Here is a 19,114-nt window from a genome sequence, read left to right as displayed (position 1 = left end):
TTGCATACTGGGTCTTTAGAACTGGTGCTATAATTAAAAACGAGCTGAGAGCTCAGAAGCCGTACGCTATGAACAGCAGAAGAGAACGTATCGTTTTTACACCTGAGACATAGACTAAAAGCCATTTCAGCCAGATGAGTCCTGCATACCATGTCCCCACTGCTGAAGGCAGCTCATCACAAACACAACCTAGCTTGTGGAGCTGCAGCCGCTCAGGCTGTAAATGCAGCTTGGCAGTGGATGTTATCCAAGTTGTTTTTAACTGTTTGCTTGTTGGTTGCCCTTTTTTTTTTTCTTTTTTTCCCCCAAAGCAGTGCTAGCAAGCCCACTGCTCCGGGGAGCTCTCCCAGCCATCTGCCAACGTGGGCTCCAAAGAACATTCTCCAGGGCCTCGTCCAAGTCGCAGCTTCTGATTCAGTGAGCTGCTCCTGCTGTGAAGGCGCTGCGCGGAGTTTGGCAGCTGCGGAATAATCCAGGACCTCATGCCACGATTCCTCCTTGGCGTTATTTCACCCAAACTGGCGTTGCAGGGGGCATGGGGGGTCCTTGGGGCTGTTGTGGTGGGGTGCGAGCTGTGAGGGGGCTGTGGCGTTGGGGCTGGCGGCCCTAAAACCCCTGGGCCTTGGACTTGTGTTTGCTTATGGGTGGGCTGCTTGCGGCTCCCCCCTCCTGCAGCCCATCTTGGGGGGGGGGACGAGGCGCTGCTTTTACCCCCCTGCTGCACCCGCCTGAGGCCCAGCCACCTCCCTGATATTTAATTAATCACATTCATTAAATCTCATCAGCTGCCTGCTCCTTGATAAGCACGCAAAGCTGGAAAGAAGCTGAGAGGCATCTCCTGGAGGAGGGGGGGGGAGGGGATTTGCACCCCTCAGGGGCTCCCCGACCGACATCTTGTCCTCTGAGAGGGCGTGACGTCACGGGCGGGCCCAGTGCTGTGACGTCACGCGGTGACATCACACGGGGGGGGGGGGCGCTGCCGGTGACAGCGGGGGCGGCCCCGGGGGCGGGGACGGGGCCGGGCCGGGGCGGGCAGGGGCGGCTCGGAGCGGAGCGGAGCGGCTGGGCACGGAGCGGAGCCGCGGTCACCTCCCTGCCTGCCTCCCGCCCGGCTTCTCCTCCTCACCTCGCCTCGCCTCGCCTCTCCTCTCCCCAGCCTCGGCGACGATGCAGGCGGAGTCGGGGATCGTGCCGGACTTCGAGGTGGGCGAGGAGTTCCACGAGGAGCCCAAGACGTACTACGAGCTGAAGAGCCAGCCGCTCAAGAGCAGGTGGGTGAGCGGCCCCCAGCCCTGATCCCGGTCCCGATCCGGGTCCCGGTCCCATCCCCGGTCCCGGAGGAAAGCTGCCCGCCGCCATGGCAGGGGCGGGCCCGGCGTTATGTAAAGGGCACGGGCGGCGGGGCCGGGCCGCCGGGAGGAGGAGGAGGAGGAGGAGGAGGAGGAAGGCACCAACGGCCCAGCAATGGGGTCCCCGTTCCCCCTCCTCCCCCCGCACCCCCCGGTTCTGGCTGCGAGAGCCGTGATTGGAAACTTCAGCTCGGCGGCTGCTTCCCAAAGTGCCTGATTTGAACCCCAAATCCACGCTTTATCCGTATCCATTGCGTTGCGTTAATACCTTTATTTTTAAAGGGAAATAAATCCATGCGGGTCACTCTTCCTTGTGGTACCCCCTCCCACCCCCATCACTACAATAGGGATGTGCATTAGGAGAGCCCCTCACCCCGCTGCCATGGGGAAAATTGCTATGAGAGCCCCACTTCGAGGTCTGCTCTTCCTCCTCCTCCTCTTCCTCAGCCCCCTGTGCCTTCATTCAGAGCCCTGTGCCCGCAGCCAGCCCTCCATTTCGCCACCGCACCAAGCGCGAGGCCCTGGCTGCGATGCGGGGCTGCTGAGCCCGGCCGCTGGCAGCCTGCCCGCGGGGTCACGGCTGCTGGCTCCCAACAATGCGGCCGTGCGTGGAGCTGGGGAATGAATGGGGAGGTAAATGGCAAAGTTGGGGAAAAAAAAAAGGGTGCTGGAAGCGGCCGAGGTTGTGCCGCCTGTCAGAGAGACTTCGGAGTAAATAGATGAATTTTTGAGCACGCTCCAAGTGCTGAAGACACGTCGAAGGGCTTGTAGTACAGGGTGTTACAAATGCTGTCCCTGTCGCAAGGGCTTGCGAGTGCTGTGTCCCACAGCCTGTCTTCACGGCAGCCCCGCGGTGTCACCAAGGGGTGGCACGTGTGGCAGTGGGACCAGGGTGGCAGGCGGCCAGGGTGCTCCAGGCTGCCCCTTGGAGCTGCACAAGTCCTCTGCCCTCCCAGGCTGTGCAGGGAGGCTGCTGTTACCCCGACAGAGGGGTAGAAACCAGGGTAACGTGAGGAGGGAGAGGAGTGTGGAGGAGGTGGACTCGCTGGCAGTGGTTCCAGGTGGGGTGGAGGCAGGTGGGACAGCCTGGGGGCTGGTGTCCATGTGGTCAGTGGTGTGTGGCAGTCCTGCAGGTCGCTGATACCTTGCACAGCTGTAACATAGCCTGGTTTGTGCCGGCCACAGGTTCTAACTGGTGTGCGAGGCTTGTTCCCGTGTACTCAGCTCCTCTGTAATCAGCTGGCTGGTTTCTCCTTGAGGTGGTGCAGACAGGGAGCACAGGTACCAGGTCTTTATGTGATCTGAGCCCTGACTGCTGTTCTCTCATGCAGATGGGGTTCTGTGATTTGGGGATTCTGTGTTCCAGCTGCTTTTAATTCCTGTGACTTGATGCTTTGGGGCCTGAATGCAGCCCTGCACTGCTCACTTCTGCAGGGAAGCAAATAGAGGTACTCTGTAACAAAGTACTGGAGTACTTGGCCATCTCCTGAGCATTGTCACCTCCAGCTTCCCTGAATGTCCCCACTACCTCCTCAGCGGCTGCTCCTGAGGAGCCAGCTCTCTGCGCCCGCTCTGTTTCCACCTGGGTTGTTGGAGATGTGACCAGCTCGGCCCCAGACAGCACTGCTGTCCTTCCAGATGCACCCAGGCTACAGTAAGAGCCCAGCCATGCTGACAGACAGCACCGATGTCTGTCTGTCACCCCATGGCATCCCTGGGGTCTTCCTGACCTTGTGGGAGCTGCAGGACCAAAGGACCTAGAGGCCATGGTAGGTCCCTGTAAACCCATCCCTGGAGCCAGACTGATAGAACTTGGTGATAGCTGGTGGCAGAAGCTGCTCACAAACCTGTTTGCTTCGTGACATGCAGATCCCAATCTGTGGGGACGTCTGCAGGCCCTCGGCGTGGCTCAGGCCCCAAACCTGTCCGACCAATGGCGGTGTCCAGCGTGGCCGCGCCGCTTTCCCTCGCGGATGTAAATCAGGAGTAATTGCCCCGCCACAGAGCAGCACCGGGTTCCAGCGGTGTAACGGTGGGGCCACGGCCATGCAAGTTGCTTTCCTCTGGTCTGCTCCACAGTCTGGCTCTGGAAAAGTGCCTGGGGAGCAGGCAGAGCAGTTGCTGGTGGTAGGAGAGGAGCCTAAATAGCAATCTGCTCTTGTCCCTGGTGGGAGCTGCTGATTTCCTAGCAACATTCAGGGCTTTCTCTGATGGCTTTTACTCGTAAGAAGTGAGAAGCATCTTCAGCTTACTCATAGGGAGTAGATGGAAAAAGCCCCCAAGTCAGAAATACACAAGAGCATCGGTGGCTCTGACCCTAGAAGAAACTTCTTTATCGCCCAGTTTAACAGCCCAGGCTGCCCCTCTTTCAGGTAGAAGTCTCCTATTTGCTTCCTCCCAAATTGCTGGGCTTTGAACATGATATCCAGTTAAATTTTCCTCCTCTTTGGTGTGCCCTCACAGTTACTCCATCCGTATTTCATAATTCGAGTCTGCAATCCAAAGCCGCAAGGGGTCCAATAATAAAAGCTTTTTGCTGTAAATACTGTACAAAGTTAGGCCAAGCCACAACCGAATGCTAGAGGCCAAGGGAAAATGTAGGCCCAGCAAAAAGTTGTAATCACAAGGGATGAAGAGAACACGCTGGGTGAAGATGCATCATTTCCAGCCGTATTTCCTAAACCCCTCCGACTCACAAGAACTGGGCTTCTTGTACCAAGTGCTAGATACGTTTCAGGGTTCTCTGGAATTTGTTGTGGTTGAACGTCTTTGAAAACTGAGAAAATGTTTTGGTTGCTCTGGTTTCTCCAGAGTTCCTTTTCACTGTGGGAGGAAACTGGATGATATCCCTAGCCAGTAAGGCAATGGGATGTTTTTTTATTCCTTTCCTCACATTCATACTTCATTCCTCTGCTGCCACATTTTGAAGCCGATAGCCTTAATTTATAAGTGCATGCTCTTAAATACATACGTGCTTGTGGACCGAACAAGATGTAAATAAGATTTCTCTTTTTGGTGCAAACAGTGCACAATGAAGTGGGTGGAGTTTTATTTTCAAACAATCAGCTGAAGAAAATAAGCAGTTATTACCAGAAGGAAACACAGATGTGGTGTCTGCACAGGCACCAGAACACCGGGCATAAGTTCTATCTGTCATACTAACGTGGATTCTTTAAACCATTCGAATTATTAAAGCTGTGTTTTGGGTATCAAACTGGTACCTGGAAGTAAAGGGCTTTGGTCTGCTGCTGCCCTACTCTCGGTTGCTGTAGTGTTTACCTTACCCTATTTATTGTACTATGTGCAGTTCGCAGCTATTGACCCAGCTCCTGCCCTGTTCTGTACACTTCCCTTTCAGTAATTGCAGGGGAAGGACCCTGAAGGCACAGCGTAACCCCCCGAGATGCTCAGTGTGAAATATATTGAACCAAAGCACAGGGTGATTGAAACTAGCCCAGATGTGCAAAAAAAAAAAACAACCCTAGATTTACATGCTTTTCTCTGGCTTCAGATCCTATGCCATGTGTGTATGTCCTCGTAAGTGCCAGACGATAATTGTCAGCTGAAATTTATTGCCTTGCTCTATGTGAAATCATGTACCTGCAGTTAAATTACTGTTTGTGCTATTTTTTATTGCCCTTTTCCACCTTATTTATATTCAGACCCATTAAAAAGCACCTGAATGATCCAGTTACTGGGGGCATTTTTAGTGGAGGAAATGACTGGGAAATGCTTTGAAGTTGCACGATAGTTCTGGGGGAAGCTTATTCTTTCTGAGCAGTGACGTTGAGATGTGGCGTTCGTCATCACTACAGCAGCAAGGTTTTTGCAGAGTTCTCCTCATTCCAGGTGTCCAAATCCTTCCTGGTAAAACAGTTCTGTACTTGACTTGTCAGTGAGTACCTCATCTCTGTTTGCTTAGGATCTTCTGCAGAGCCTTCTCCTCCTCTCTTCTGGTGCTGCACTGAACAGTGAGAACTAGGTTTAGTCAAAACTTCCCTTCTGATGCACAGCGTTGTGGAGGAAACACTGCTTTACCCAGAGGCACACATTTTTGAGATGTGCACTTAGCTCCAGAGCCAAACAGGACATCTGCCTTAGTCTGCAGATGATCAAATTTAATTCTGTAAATGAACTTTGCGGTGTGATTAAATTGGAACTTGATTGCATTAGGCTTCTCGGCGTTGAGTTTGTGCTGTACTGGAGGTAGGCTTTTCATACTACTGCTATTTATGGATCTCGTTCAAGTGTTTTATATTCTGGTTGGGTTCTGCAATGCAGTTTGTTCAAGCTACTGCTTATATCTGTTCCAGTTGTGCAAGAAGTGGAAAATATCCTTTATTTAGAACAGGTCACATGTGCCTGCATCCAGGAACCGCGTCTCAGCGTGCTTAAAAAAATAAAAGTGGATCTTGGAGGAACAGACTTAAAAAGTTCCTGAAAATTTTTTCCGTCTGTTATGAGGAACATGACATATTTTAAAGTAAAAGGTAACGCTGTCTGTGTGCACAGTGCTACGTAGGCCAGGACTGGCTGGAGTCGATGGTGAAGGCTGAGCTGAAGGCAGTGGGAGGAGAGCTGAGCCTGAAGTTTGGCTCTGAAATTTCATCGGTAACGTTTTTGTGAGTGAGTCAATAATCCCGTGTTTGTTCTGCACCTCAAACTCAACTTCACCAGAAGGAAACCGAGCCACACGTTTTTGTATTTTTTTTTTATTTATTTTTGAAAACAGATGTAAGAGGAAAGGCTGTAATTGAGTGGCTGTTGTATAAACATACTGGGTTTGTGCAACTTACTGTCTCTGTATTTCTCTTGTATCAGGAGCTGGTACCGAGCCTTGTAACAGCATTTTTCCTTGTGAAAGGTTCTTGTGACCTTTTCTCTTTGAGAAACTCCTCTCGTATTTGCAGTAGGCCTTTGCTATTTAGCATGGCAACAAAACTAGCCTGTGGAGTTCTGCTTGGCGTTTGTTTTGATTTACCTTTTTGCTTCCCTAGCCCGCATTTCTCAGGAGATTTGTATTTAGCTGCCAAGGTAATCGTACAGTGCGCAGGCATTTGGAGACCGAGCTGCCTCACCGACTTTGCACCTTTTATCGTACCCATTCACCTGCTTTTTATGGGGCTACAGTAGCTGTGTGTAAGCACACACATTGCACGTGAAATAAATCATGGCTTTTCGGGGAGCAGGAAGCTTCCCGAGCTGATTGAGGCTGAGTTACAGGAAGCAGGTTTTAACTCAAATCAATGTATTTTTCCATAATGATCTCCTCTGAGCTGGCTGGAGGTGAACTAGTGCAGGCCTGGTGATAGCAGAGCTGCCTCTGTTGCTGCTCATTTTCCTACTCGTAGCAGAGGTACTTTCACAAGCTTCTGGACCAGAACTTCTTAGGGTGCTGTGAACCTCGTAGCTGTCATCACAAAATCATTGTGAGCTTATTGTGTGCTGTGTATGTTTTTATTTCTCACTCGGTGGTAGTCTGAGGCCTCTTCCAGCACTGTGTCTGGCAGACTGACTAATTCCTGCTGTACTGTTGGGTTACAATCTAGAAGAGGATTGGGAAACGAGAGAGAAAGAGACTTTCGGAAGCATTATTTAATGAAGAAATGTTGCCTTTCACCATGCCCTATGATTAGAAGTTCAACAGGAAGAAATCTGTACAGCTGTTTGAAAATGAGGATGCAGGAGGAACCTGCGCAAACCTCAGCTGTGCTGTCCTGTTTCTTTGTTCGCTTTCCAGGGTAAGATACTTTAAGACTTCAAAAAAAATGAAGTGGGAGTAATTTTCTGTTTACTTTTCTGCTAAAAATTGAAATTGCGTGTCGGCTGCTAATTGTCTTCAGAGCACAGTCTGCCATTTCAGTTCTGAGAACAAAATGAGAGTCCAACTTTCATTAAGCTGGTCGGGCTCCTGGCCATTATTGTCTGTCTCTTTCTATTTTAGATTCTAAAAGTTTTTGAAAGGCATTACTGTAATATTTTGCTTTGATAAAATTCACTCTTTTCATATAACTTTTACTGGAACAAAGGGAATGTGATTAAGCAGCCCAGCGTGGCAGATTTTGCTGTACAGTTAACTACTGCATCGCTATCACATCATCCCTGAACTTGCCAGCAGCAAAACAGTAACAGGACAACTACTGCTTTGCATAGCATTTCACACTTCCTTTCATACTGAGGAAAAACAGCATGGGAAAAGGCACGTTGGTCTGTCTTCGTAATAACATCTGCAACAGCTGTTGGAAGCTGATGCTGGCTTGAGCATCGAGGTTGAGATGTGTAGCTGGGGGATCCAAGCAGTGCAGTGCTGCCTGCAGACCCATGGCCTGCCTTCCAGGGAGCTGTTGGGTGCAGCTGGATGTGCCAAGGGTCTGCCCGCGGTGCATGGGCACTAAAAGTCTTCGGGTGCCTTTTGAAAACACTCTGTCCTGGTATCCTTGACCAGAATTTCTCATTATAACTTGCATGGGCCCTATTTATTTATGTCGCTGGGCTGCACCAGAAAATAGGAAATTCAAAGAGGATTTTCTTCCGGGAGGGTGTAGTAGCGCAGGTGCAAGTCAAAGAATAATGAAAATCAATAACGAAGGCTTCGAATGCAACTGCTAGCTGGTCCTTGAACCCCTAACAACATGTTGGGATCATGCTTGTTTTTTCTGGTAGCATCCCTGCTGCAAGGGCTGCTGCAACGTTTGTGTTAGCAGCTTTCTGCTGGACGTGCACGCCGGGGGCTGGCGGTTTGTCCCTTTTCCCTCGGTGGTAAGTGGTTCTGTAGAAATCCTGTCGGTTCCCCCCGCCCTGACCTGCTGCTAGCAGCTGCTGTGTGGACTGGACTGGCAGGTTGAAGGGCAAAAATGTGTTGCAGCCAGATATAATTACAGCTTCCAGCGTGAGCCAGCAGAGCTGCTCACTGTGATGATTGTTACGTGTGCTGCTATGTAAAACAGAATGCGAGTTTAATGCAGGGTTCGGGCTCGTATTTTAATATTGTAATTAGCAGCCTTTAGCAGTAAACAAGTTTTTTTTTAAATCCGTTCCCATGAAGATTGTTCTCCTACAATTTGAGGAGATGTCTATCTACAGGCGCATGGAGTTGGTTTTGTGAGTGCTGTGTTACTCGGAGAAAAGAGCATTCAGAAGCCATGTCTGGGTTTTTCTCCTCTTACCTGGGCTGTGAGAGGCTCAGCTTCAGGCAGCTGGGGGCTGATCCTGCAGTCTCTATTGTGTGGGGATATTTCAGCTAAGGAAAACAGTCGCGTTGGAGACCATGTGGCAATCTCCTGGAAGAACTGCAGTCATCCTTCGTAAACACTTCCCAAAAAACCCTGATCTAGTCCCACAGGTACGTACCAGCTCTATTTTGTTACAAAATGAACCAAGATCTGTCTAAATCTGCTGCTTTCAGTGGCTGCTGTGCATCAGTGGGTTTGTGTGGCTCATGTGGAGTGTGCTGGGAGGTCTGGCCTCCTGAGGCCGTGCTGTGGGACCGGCTGTACAGAGGGAAGAGGAGAGACAGGACAGCAACGTGAGCCACAGGTTTTGTCTGCAAATGCCACACTGACAGGCTTTGCTGGTGTGGATGCAAAAATTAGCTGCCTGCTTTGGCCTGTTGTTAAATGAAAGAATTTACTTGGGATAAATTTGGAGAGAAAAGGATTCTACATGGGGAAAATTAGTGTTTTGGGTGTATGGGAAGACGTTAATCAGCTCTGAGATATTTTCGACGCTGGGAGCTTGCCAAGTTTGCTGTGTCTCCAAGCGTTAGGCCAATGAAAGATGCCTAACGTGGCTTCAAAGTGTGGCTGGGATGCGGGGACACCACTGCTTCTCTGCGCCCTACGTCACAACACAAACTGCCCCACGGAGGGCAGAAACCTGGCAGGGCAGGGGCTCGGGGATCAGGGAAACCAGAGGAGCAACGAGAAGTGGGAACCACTGGAATGTCCTGAATGAAGGATGCTGCAGAGAAGGGAGAAAGGAATGATTAACGACCTTTACTAAGCTTACTCCCAGCCATCCTGTCCTGACATGTAAACACACGCACAAAATAGGAATCACTGAGACTTTCTGGAGGAGAAAGAGACAGCTAGAGGGTTTGGGATGGAGCTGAATCAACTGTGAGCTGTGGCAGGGCGAGAAGATGGGAGCAGGCTGTGGAAGCTGCCAGATGGCGTGAGGTGAGGAGTACGGGCACGAGGGGGCTGTGCTCCTGGAGCTCCGGGCTGGGAGGCTGTGGGAGTGCTGAGGAGATGAAAGGGAATCACTGAAAGGCTTGGGAGAGCCTGGCTAGGCCTGTTGTATGTATATTTGCTGTTTCTTTTCGAGGTTCTTTGAGATTTCTCTAAATCAAGAAGGGGAGTGTGTATTATACAACAAGACTTACCCAGGAAAAGCATTTCCAAAATGTGGCCCTGCCTGATAATACGTGGTTCTAGAGCCAAACCAGGAATACAGAGGGTGAAGGGACAAAACAAACTCCTCGTTACAGTGTTGGTGGACTTCACCCTAAATAAATAACAGCTACAACCTCAGAGGATGAAACCAGAATGATACCAGGGTCTGTCAGCATGCAGGAGGGGAGGGGATCTCACAGAAAACCAAAGGCAAAATCCAGCTCTGGGCTGCTTGCTGGAAGCTGGGCTGAGATGAGCACAGGGCAGTGCGGGGCCCACACTGTGGGTCCCCTGGGATGCCATTAACTACCATGTCTGGGCTTCTGCTCCATCTAGCAAGCTTTATTTTATTTGTACCAAATATTTACAGTCTTACCTAAGCTCAGCCCAGCCAGAGGCACGTCCCAGATGTTGGTCTGCCTGGCGGAGACGTGGCCGTAGTTAAGAGTTGTGGGGATTACTTCTTTATTTATTGCTGTTGTAAGACGAGGCTGGCTATCTGATAAATAATTATTCCGCCCTTTGAGAAGGCAGCCTGTAAATCTGTTAAGCTGCTCCTTTGTTTGTTAGCCTGGTGCATAATGGGTTTGGAATTTAAGATTAATAGTATACTCTGCAACTGCTTATTTTGTGACCTCATCCTCCTGTTCTGCTCGCCTGCCTGTCCACCTGTCACATCCTGTTGGGCACCTAGGGCTATATTCAGAAGGGGATCTTTGGTTTGGCGTTGCATCACCTCATTCTTGTGTCTTCTGCTGCCTAGTGGAATTAAGGAAAGGGGGGAAAAATTAAAAAAGTGAGGTAGGCGTCTAGGTTCCTCACAGAGCGCAGGGGCAAGATGTGGCTGTGGAGAATGGTTTGGGTTGGAAGGGACCTTTAGAGGTCATCCTGCCCAGCCCCCTGCTTCGGGCAGGGACGTGTCCCATGGGATGGGGCTGCCCAAAGGCTCCTGAATATTGCCTGAGGCAGCTAGCGAGGGGCAGAAGGCTGTGTACTGTGGGCACCAAAGCTAGTCGTGTTTAATGCTGTCCCTCAAAGACTTGTTAGTTTGTTCCAGGGGAGCTGTTGCTAAACCTTTCTTGGTGTTGGACAGTTCTGCTCTGGGGAAGAGCAATTGGTACAGCATCTCCCTGCTCCCATTTGGGTTCCATTCCTATCTCTGTCTGTCCCAAAATACGGGGTTGAAAGTGTCAACCACGCCTTGGAAGGGTCCAAACCAATAAACCACGGGCTTTCTGAGGTGTCTCTGCTGCAGGAGCTACTTCATTTTGCCTTGTGTAATATTCCTTGAACTGTAAGGGGCAGGAGTGGCCTGGTAGTACAGGGGAGTGAGCGTTCACCTGGAGTTGTGCTCATCCTGCTCCAGAAGATAATTTTTCTGTAGTGAGACGGCTCTACCAGGAAGCAGGGAGGATGCTCTCACAAATTAGATCCTTTTCAGCTCCATCTGTTTCTCAGAGGCACTTGTCCAAATCCCTGCAATTGGGGTCACAGTGTGAGATGCAGGGAGCTGCGTGGCACCTGAGCAGCGGGGACATCTGTGGCACGGGCAGCTGGAGGGACACAAGGCATTTGTAGCATTATAGGAACCAGGTGCTGCTGCGGGGGGCAAGGATTTTAATGGAAATGGTGTTCAGAAAGCCTCTCTGAAGGGTGTATGTTGGTGAAGAAGGTGGATGTGAGGAGTACCGGAGCTGCCCTGCAGCTCAGCGCTGCTGTGGGCAGAGATGTCAGTGTGCAGAGAGACGGCGCTGGCCGCAGGGGCCTGCTGCTGCCTGCTGCTGGGTGTCTGCAAGGCCCCGGAGGGGTTCCCTGCACCCTTTCAGCCTTCCCCAAAGCTGTCAGCTGTGGAGAGCCACCCTGCCTTCGCAGCTCCTGTGCTTCGGGAGAGGTGCCTTGGAGCAGGCACTAATTGCCGTCTTGCCGAAGGAGCCGTCTTTTGTGGAGGAGACTTAATTACCTCTCACTTCGCTTTTCTAACGAAGGAGCTTGCAGGAGTTGTGCTGAGGTGCAGGATCTCCGTGGGACAGAGCTTTTCTCCATGGCTTGGCTGGTGCTGATCTTTCTGGTCAGTTTTCTGATTCTGCTGTGATGGGTTTGAATCACTGCAGGTGCTGTCATTCATACAATTACCTGATGCGTGTTTCCCATCCATAAAGTAACCCCTTTGCACCAAGGAATACCAGGTTTATAAAATAACAGTGCAGCAAATTGCAGGATCTGTCTTCATTTTTCTTTCAGTGGGTTTATTTACCTAGTTGTGGCAAGGACTTTCACAGCTCTTAAAATGCTGTAACCACTATTTATTCCAAGGCAGTCTTCCCTGTATTTAAGGGCTTCTGATAAAGACTAAATCTGGCTGCTGGCGTGCAGACTCATCCTAAGAACAGAAGACATCCAGTGGGTGCTGTCTGGCTTCACGCAGGGCTATGAGGAATGCTTGGCTTTGGGGACTCTGCGATGGAAATGCAATTCCTCCCTTCTCTGTACAGCATGGGAAAAACAAGCAGTGAAATTAGGAACTGTGGGCATGTCACTAGGAACTTTTGCAGATGGCAGAGCACCCTTTGTAGCAGAAGGACGGGTGCTGTAGAGCTGCAAGATTGTACTGACCGCGTTGCATTTCTGCTGGAACAAAAATGTAACTGGCTCAGCGTTTGCACTTTCCACTTGTGCATTGTTTTCTCTGTATTTTGTGCATTTAGAGAATGCTGCGCTCTGCAAACTGCTGGTTTAGTATTTTCTGTGGAATGAAAACCATCTGGATAATTTAACCAGATTTTATCTAAGTTTTTGGTAACAGGCTCTTTTCTGTGTCTTGCCGTCTTGTTTGATTAAGATGAGAATTTGAGTTAAAATTCAGGGAGTTCAGTAAGTGATGGTTTATGACCTGGAATTTTTGAAGCAATTTGAGCTTGTTTGGAATCTTAAAAGTAAACAAAACATTAAGTGATGTACAGTCTCTCTCAAAAGCATTCTCCCTGAGCAAATGCCCGCTGTAAGCTTTTTTTTTCTCTTGTGCGCTTCGAATCCTCTGTGCGGTGGGTGTTGCAAGTTAAGGAAGGCATTCAGGGCTGGTGTCTGCACTTCTTTGAAGGAGAAATTACTTAAACACATGCTAAAACCTATGCTTCAAGTCTTTCCTTGAATACACTGCAGTTCAGCAAAACACTTCAATGTATTCTTGATTTCAGAATCCTACAAGAGGCAGTCAGTTCTGCACGCGTGGGTTTAAGCCTGTTGCAGCCCGGTGATGACAGCAGCGGGCAGTGCTCTGTCCCTGACCCAGCAAACCCTAGGAGTGAGAGCTGTGCTGAAGTTTCACCAAATGGCTTACACACGCCAGTGGACTGGAAGAAGAGTGTTCAGCACATGGCAGGCTGTTAAATCTGGTGTGCCTCGCAGCCTGACACTGACTTTAATACATTACGCTTCCAGTGAAATACTACTTAGGAAAGAGAAGGCTAAAAAAATAAAATCCCACTAGGAAAAGGTAAATGCATTGACTTTGACAAGTGATACAGAGCTGTCTAAACTTTGCCACAGGCTCCTTAACACGGGAAGAGCACTATCAGTGGGACTTCTTTCCCCAAGTGTTAACCGCCCGTTTAGTTCCTGATGTCCTGATGCTGTTGGCTCATCTTATTGTATTTTACTTTGAGTGAGATGAAGGAAAGAGGTGACGTTCTCAGCACTGGAAAACTGTAGGCATTTGAGAGCGAAGTAGTCAGGTTTTCACGTGCCTAAGCCATTAAAAGGGTTCCCTGCACACTCGCTGTGGCGACAGCGAGTTCTTGTGCAGCTCTGGCGAAGGAGCTGTGTCTGGCTGGGGCTTTCTGCATCAGAGCTATCCACTGTGAGTCTCGTATCGGGCCTAGTGGAAGGGTTCTGAAAATTTACAGCAGGCTTATTTCCAGGAGTTCTCACACTTTTTTCCCAGTGGCTGTACACAATCATTGAGGCCTCATCGCCCTTGTCTGCCTCGCCAGGCTTTCTTCCCTGCTTCAATTCCACCTTGTTTGACACAGACCAGATTTCCCTCTGTTGTTCTTCCTTGTGGCCAAGCTGCAAAGCCCCCTACGACGTGGTGCTCCATTTAGTGAGTGTTTCAGCTTGGATGCAGAGATGCCGGGTGCTGCACGGTGCCTGGGTGGCGTGCTGCAAAGCATCTGACAAACGTTCACCACCGGCGATGTTATCGGAGCTGCTTAGCATGTGTAATAATTCCACGGGGCTGTTGACTAAAATATTCCAGTTCTTTGATGCGCCAGCACTGACTTGTCTGTTGTGAATTCATACGCTGAAGTCAAAATTGCTGGGAAAATAGTAAATGTGAACTTCGGCCATTTCACGCCGAGGAGATAAATCTAGAATCTGTTCCTAGCACGCTGCACACTCTGGGCCTCTTTGTAACTGCTTCTGTGCTTGGCACTTGGCAAATCCCACGTGGAATTGGGTACCTGAGCTTTACTCAGCACTGCTCCTGCACTGGATGCATCGTGCAGGTTTCTAGGGCTGTGTTTCAGTGCTCATGAATTGTTTTTGGCAGCTCCAAGGACCACCAAGCTGGAGATACTAGAGAATACGTCCTTCACTGGAAAAGAAAAGTGTATTGGAGTACTTCAGAGGTGCCTTCCAGGGTAAAAGAAGTGCAGCAGTGGAGTGAAAGTCTTTCAGGAGGCTGCCAACAGCAAGTAAGAGCCCGGTGCTGTGCCGTGCCACCGCAGTCCTGCTCGGTGTGCTGGCGTTAGACGTGGCAGTGAGCGGGAGCCGGCGGCACAGCCTCCTCTGGGTGCTCTCGGGGGCATTGCTCCTTCCTCCCCGTTGTCAAGCTCTGACATGTTTTGGTAACTGCAGTGGACTGGCAGTGGCAGAACATCAAGCATGGAAAATAAACCGTGTTTACTGCTCCAGTTTTTGTTCCTTCTGCGTTTCCAGAAACTATTGAGAAATGGGCAGAAAGTTACGGGTGTTTTCCCCGGGCAGTGCTTTCTGGGGGAGAGGCTTGGTGCCCTTGTGCCACCAGAAGCTCTGGGGAAACCTGAGGCCCAGTGCAGGCACCCATCCTTCTTATGTGAAGTTTATAGAGGAGATGTTGGTGTTTCTGTGGCTGTTTTGGCCTTTTCTCGTGTGAACGAGGGTGGCTTTGGGTGGTAGACAGAAGGCAGCGATACCTGCGCTCCCAGGGGTGCTGTGAGGCTTAGCTGTAGGCAGCCTCAGGCAGGACATTAATGCTGTGTGTAGGCAGGTTTTTGCCTCCAGCTGTGCAGCCAGAGCTCGTTTTGCCCCGCGGCTCCCGTGGGCCTGCCCTGGTGCTGGGCACGAGGCAGCTGAGAGGCGGCACGGCAGAGCTTGGGGCACCTGCTCACGAGGCCAGCCCCGAGCCCCACCGCAGTGTTTTGCTGCGGGGTCTGGGAGCAAACAGGGCTGGTGGGACCTGGGCTCGGCTGTCTGAAGTGTCAGGAGGCAGGGACACGGCTGCAGCAAGGCTGAGTGCTGGGGAATGCCTGGCTGCATTAATGCGTAGGCACGAGTGCACCATTCCTGTGGCCACACGCTCCTGGGGTTTCTGCAGTTCCTCCAGGCCTCGCTCTGCTCTTGCGGGTGGCTCGGGGACCTGCTGGAGAAAACCCCTGGCAGGCAGAGCAAATCAGATAAACCAGTGGGATCTGGGGCAGCGTGGGATCCCGGGAGGCTGTTTCCACCACGAGAGCTGCTGCTGGAGTGGAGCTGCTGGGGCAGTTTAACTCTGCGGGGCTGCACTTCAATTAAGTTGTCAGCTCTAGCATCGCTCTAGGCGTTAATAGAGTTTTGCTCTCGCTTAAAAATCTGGTTTAGTAATTAACCTCCATTTTATTCGGGAGTTCAAAAGGTGCTCGTTCGGTGCAGCAAATCTCATGTCATGTGAATTAAAACATGAAAGACGTTCAGTAACGAGAAATTGAAACAGGATAGTGCAGAAATTGGATTATGTGCAGTTGAGAGGGGGCTGTGCAAGATGCCGAGGTCTCAGTGAGAAGTGTCTTGAAGGCGCTGCTTCGCCTCTGTGTTTGGGTAGTTGGGGAGTGCTCTGAATTAAATGGGGATTTAGTAATGGGGTTGGGATTTCTCTTGTTGCATGCACCCAACTCTTCTGGCTAGAGGGCTGTTAAGTAGCCCTAACGTCGGAGGAGAGCTGCGTGCTGCTGCTTCTCTCCAAGGCAGGCAGTTTGAATTTTCCCCAGAAAGTGTCAGAGCGAGAGCTGGCCCGTGCTCTGCTGGATGTGCGGTAAGTCCCACGGCCCTGTGCTTTCCAGGACTGTGCTGATAACATCTTGATTTGTCCAGGCTGACTCGTTTTCTTGGGCCCCAGCACTTCCATCATGCTATTGGCACGTATGTGGGATGCGGTGGAGAGAAGCTGGGAGGGCAGGCACTGACAGCAGGCGGCTGCTGCTGCCAGCACCGTGCTCAGGCTGCAGCCCTAACACACAGTGAAGCAAAACGGCCTCGTGCAGAGCTTTCCCGATGGGTGCTGCTGCTTCAGGTGCCTCTCAATAGAAGGTACAGGCTCTAAATACCCTGGGAAACTGCACTCGTTCCTGCTGCCCAGAGGTTTTGGGTGGCTGCAGGGGTCAGAGGCAGGTTTGGTTTTCCCTGCTCCTCGTGAACACTGTGTGCACAAAGTGCTGCTTGGGCATCTTTTTTTAAACTGGGTATCGGGCTACGTGAGAGTGCCAGTTCAGAACATGGACACAAAGGCATTTGCAAAGCAATACTGTCCACAGGTTTGTAGTCCTGTAGTCTTTGCTGTTGTGTGCTCTGGATTTCAGAGGTAGAGATGCTGGAGGCTCAGTGTTCCCCCAGCCAGCTCCTGTATAGCACAGGCATGGGGGACCCAAGCCTTTGTCTTTTCTAACATTGAGTGATTTAAGGAGAGGAAAAAAACAACATCTTGTTATCTGTTATTTACCTTCTTTACTTCCAAGCAGTAATTTGGGGTAAAAGTTCATCTCCTGACCGCCAGCAGGACTGTGCACCACGGGTGTGGTTGGGGCTGCACCTAATGTCCTGCAGCGGCTGCCTCGAGGCACGGTCCTGCTCCTGCCCTGCTGAAGGAGTTACCAGTTACAGCATCTTTCCCTGATTCACTGGGAAAGGTCCCTACAAGCTATAAAGAAAAATGAAATCCCTTCAGCGTAGAGCACTGACTTGTGCTGTGGTCACAGTGGGAAGACCCAACCCAGAGGGTTGAGGACACAGAGCATGGGAGCGTAGGGCTCCTCCTCCACAGCAGCCTGCGGTTATCTTGAGTTAGATGGGACGTAAATCATACTGCTGATCCTATAAAAAACAAGGCAGGAGGGATTTGTGATGGTATGGTGGCTGGCCTGTGGCTGGGTTGTATGCGGCTGAACTTTGCTATCTTGAAACCAGTGTTCCAGTAGGAAGCGTGGCGTGTGTCGTGCTTATGTTCAGTGAAAGGAACGAGTTCAGTTTGACTTTTTATGATTGATTTTTAATGTACTGAATCTCTTGAGGAGTAATGCCAGCACTCTCGTAACCTGACAGGGCTTTCCTCTCGAGCTTTGTGTTTGTTCTTTAGGAATCGCATCCCAAATACACTGATTCACCGAGCTAATCATCTTACAGCTCATGCATAGCTTAGTTAATTCCGTGTAATAATTTACTGATGTCAGCTATACTGCACTAGTTATCTATGTGCAAAGTCCTGCTTCATGGCAAATATGATGTAATGCATGTTAACACAAACATCTTTAACCACAGGCTAAGCTAAGGTGTCTCAGCACACGTTTGCTGTGATCTGACAGCACACGTGGCTGCTCTTGCTGCTCAGCTGCTGGTAAACCAAGGTGTTTTTGTCCTCCTGGTAAACCAAGGTGTTTTTGTCCTCCTGCCACCATCCAGACCCGGAATCCCTTGCATTGATTGCAGCTGTAATGGCCGAGCCATCCTGTGTTAATTAATTTTCCATAGGGGACAGTTTCATTTTCCATGGGAGGCAGCAGATGTAGGTAATGGATGCAACAGGATTAAATTGTCTCAGCGTGTAGCCAGTGCTGGTGACTGCGGACTAGTTTAACAGGGTTCACATCTGTGTTAGCTTTCAGAAGACAACATGAAGCTATTATGCAGTTACTACCCACTCCAGGATCTGCACATCAATTAGGAGAGGCTGCTTACTCATGCTCCTCAAAAGTTGTGCCAAAATAGCTGTTACATTATGTCAGAGCCCATATTTTCATCCAGAACAATTAATCAGGATATAAACCTTGTTTCTCCCCAGTAGCTTTGTATGTATACCCCGGGCTTTGGTACGGGGTACTTCAGGGCTGCCCTGGTTCAAGAAGATTCTTCTGTAGTTGGCACACGTCAGGGAAATTATTATGCAATGTGATGTTCTTTTTCCAGCAGTGTATCTGGGAAGCTCCAACAACAAAGTCCTCTATAAACAGCTTTGTTTTGCATGTTGTGATTTATCCCCCTGTAACACTTGGGAGCCCTACGCAGGGCCCAGCATTGGGTGCTGCTGCCTGGGTGCAACGCGAGCACGGAGCGAGGAGGTAGGCTTCTTTGCAGCACATCTGCACAGAATAAGGCAGGAGAAAGAGCTGACTACAGGAGGAAACGTTGAGGCCATAATGCCAGGGCGACAGGAAGGACCCTAGCTCATCGGCTGCCTTGCTCCTGTCAAAACACCCATCAGCATCCTGTGCAGGTACCTGACAGCTGCCTTTCTGCCTTCCCAATTCCTAGATCTCTTTCTCAGCAGCCTTTACGTTTAAAGTTGCTCCCAGTCCATTTGGATCATGTGGTTTCCACCTCTGAGTCCCACTCCCAGGAGAGGAGGCTGCTCCAGGAGGTTCTCCATTGGTGAAGTGGTGCTCCTGGGGGGGGGTTTGCAAGGGTCTGACCCCTGTGCACTGCAGATCCCTCCCTGTTTACTTCCTGCATCCAACATCGTGTATAAAAAGCCTGCAGACAGATCTCCGATGCTGCCCAGACCTCTTCAGATTAACAAAAGCTGTGAATTAAATCCTCCTGGCTTTGCTGAAGCCGGCGACTGGCTTGCAACATTTCTTCTCAAGTTTCAGGAGCCTGTGGTTCTGGATCCCGGCCCCGTCTCGCTGGGCAGTCGGTGGCAATTCGCTGTGGCCCAGAGATTGATGGCAGCAGAGCTGAGGACAGATGTAGAGCCTCAGCTAAGATGTGACATGACGAGGAAGCAGCGCATTTGGAGAAGTGACAGAAACCTGCCGTAACGAAAACAGGAAAATAGTGGCTTTAATGGGGCTTCTGGTCGTAGCCACGAACCTGGAGATCTGCCTCCTGACCTTCCAGGCTGTCCCCACGCACAGACTGCCTGATGGT

The 19,114-nt window shown here is 50.5% G+C and overlaps 1 protein-coding gene across 6 annotated transcripts in view; it reads left to right on the top strand.

The window, feature by feature from the left end:
* Window positions 1-985: 985 nt before the first annotated feature.
* MITF (melanocyte inducing transcription factor) overlaps window positions 986-19,114 on the top strand; it is a 103,773-nt gene continuing 85,644 nt past the window's right edge. For 2 of the 6 annotated variants that reach the window (XM_027467279.3, XM_027467277.3), the window contains exon 1: window positions 987-1,271. In XM_027467279.3, the coding sequence (XP_027323080.1) occupies window positions 1,168-1,271 (104 nt within the window). In that variant the 5' untranslated portion in view covers window positions 987-1,167. Of the gene's footprint in view, window positions 1,272-8,416; window positions 8,692-9,501; window positions 9,527-19,114 lie in introns of those variants that run through there. The other 4 variants (XM_027467278.3, XM_027467276.3, XM_072044084.1 and 1 more) reach the window with 4 other exon arrangements.

The sequence above is a fragment of the Anas platyrhynchos genome, chromosome 13 (genome assembly GCF_047663525.1).
Source record: "Anas platyrhynchos isolate ZD024472 breed Pekin duck chromosome 13, IASCAAS_PekinDuck_T2T, whole genome shotgun sequence".
Taxonomy (NCBI): Eukaryota; Metazoa; Chordata; class Aves; order Anseriformes; family Anatidae; genus Anas; species Anas platyrhynchos.
This window is presented reverse-complemented; position numbering and strand designations above follow the sequence as displayed.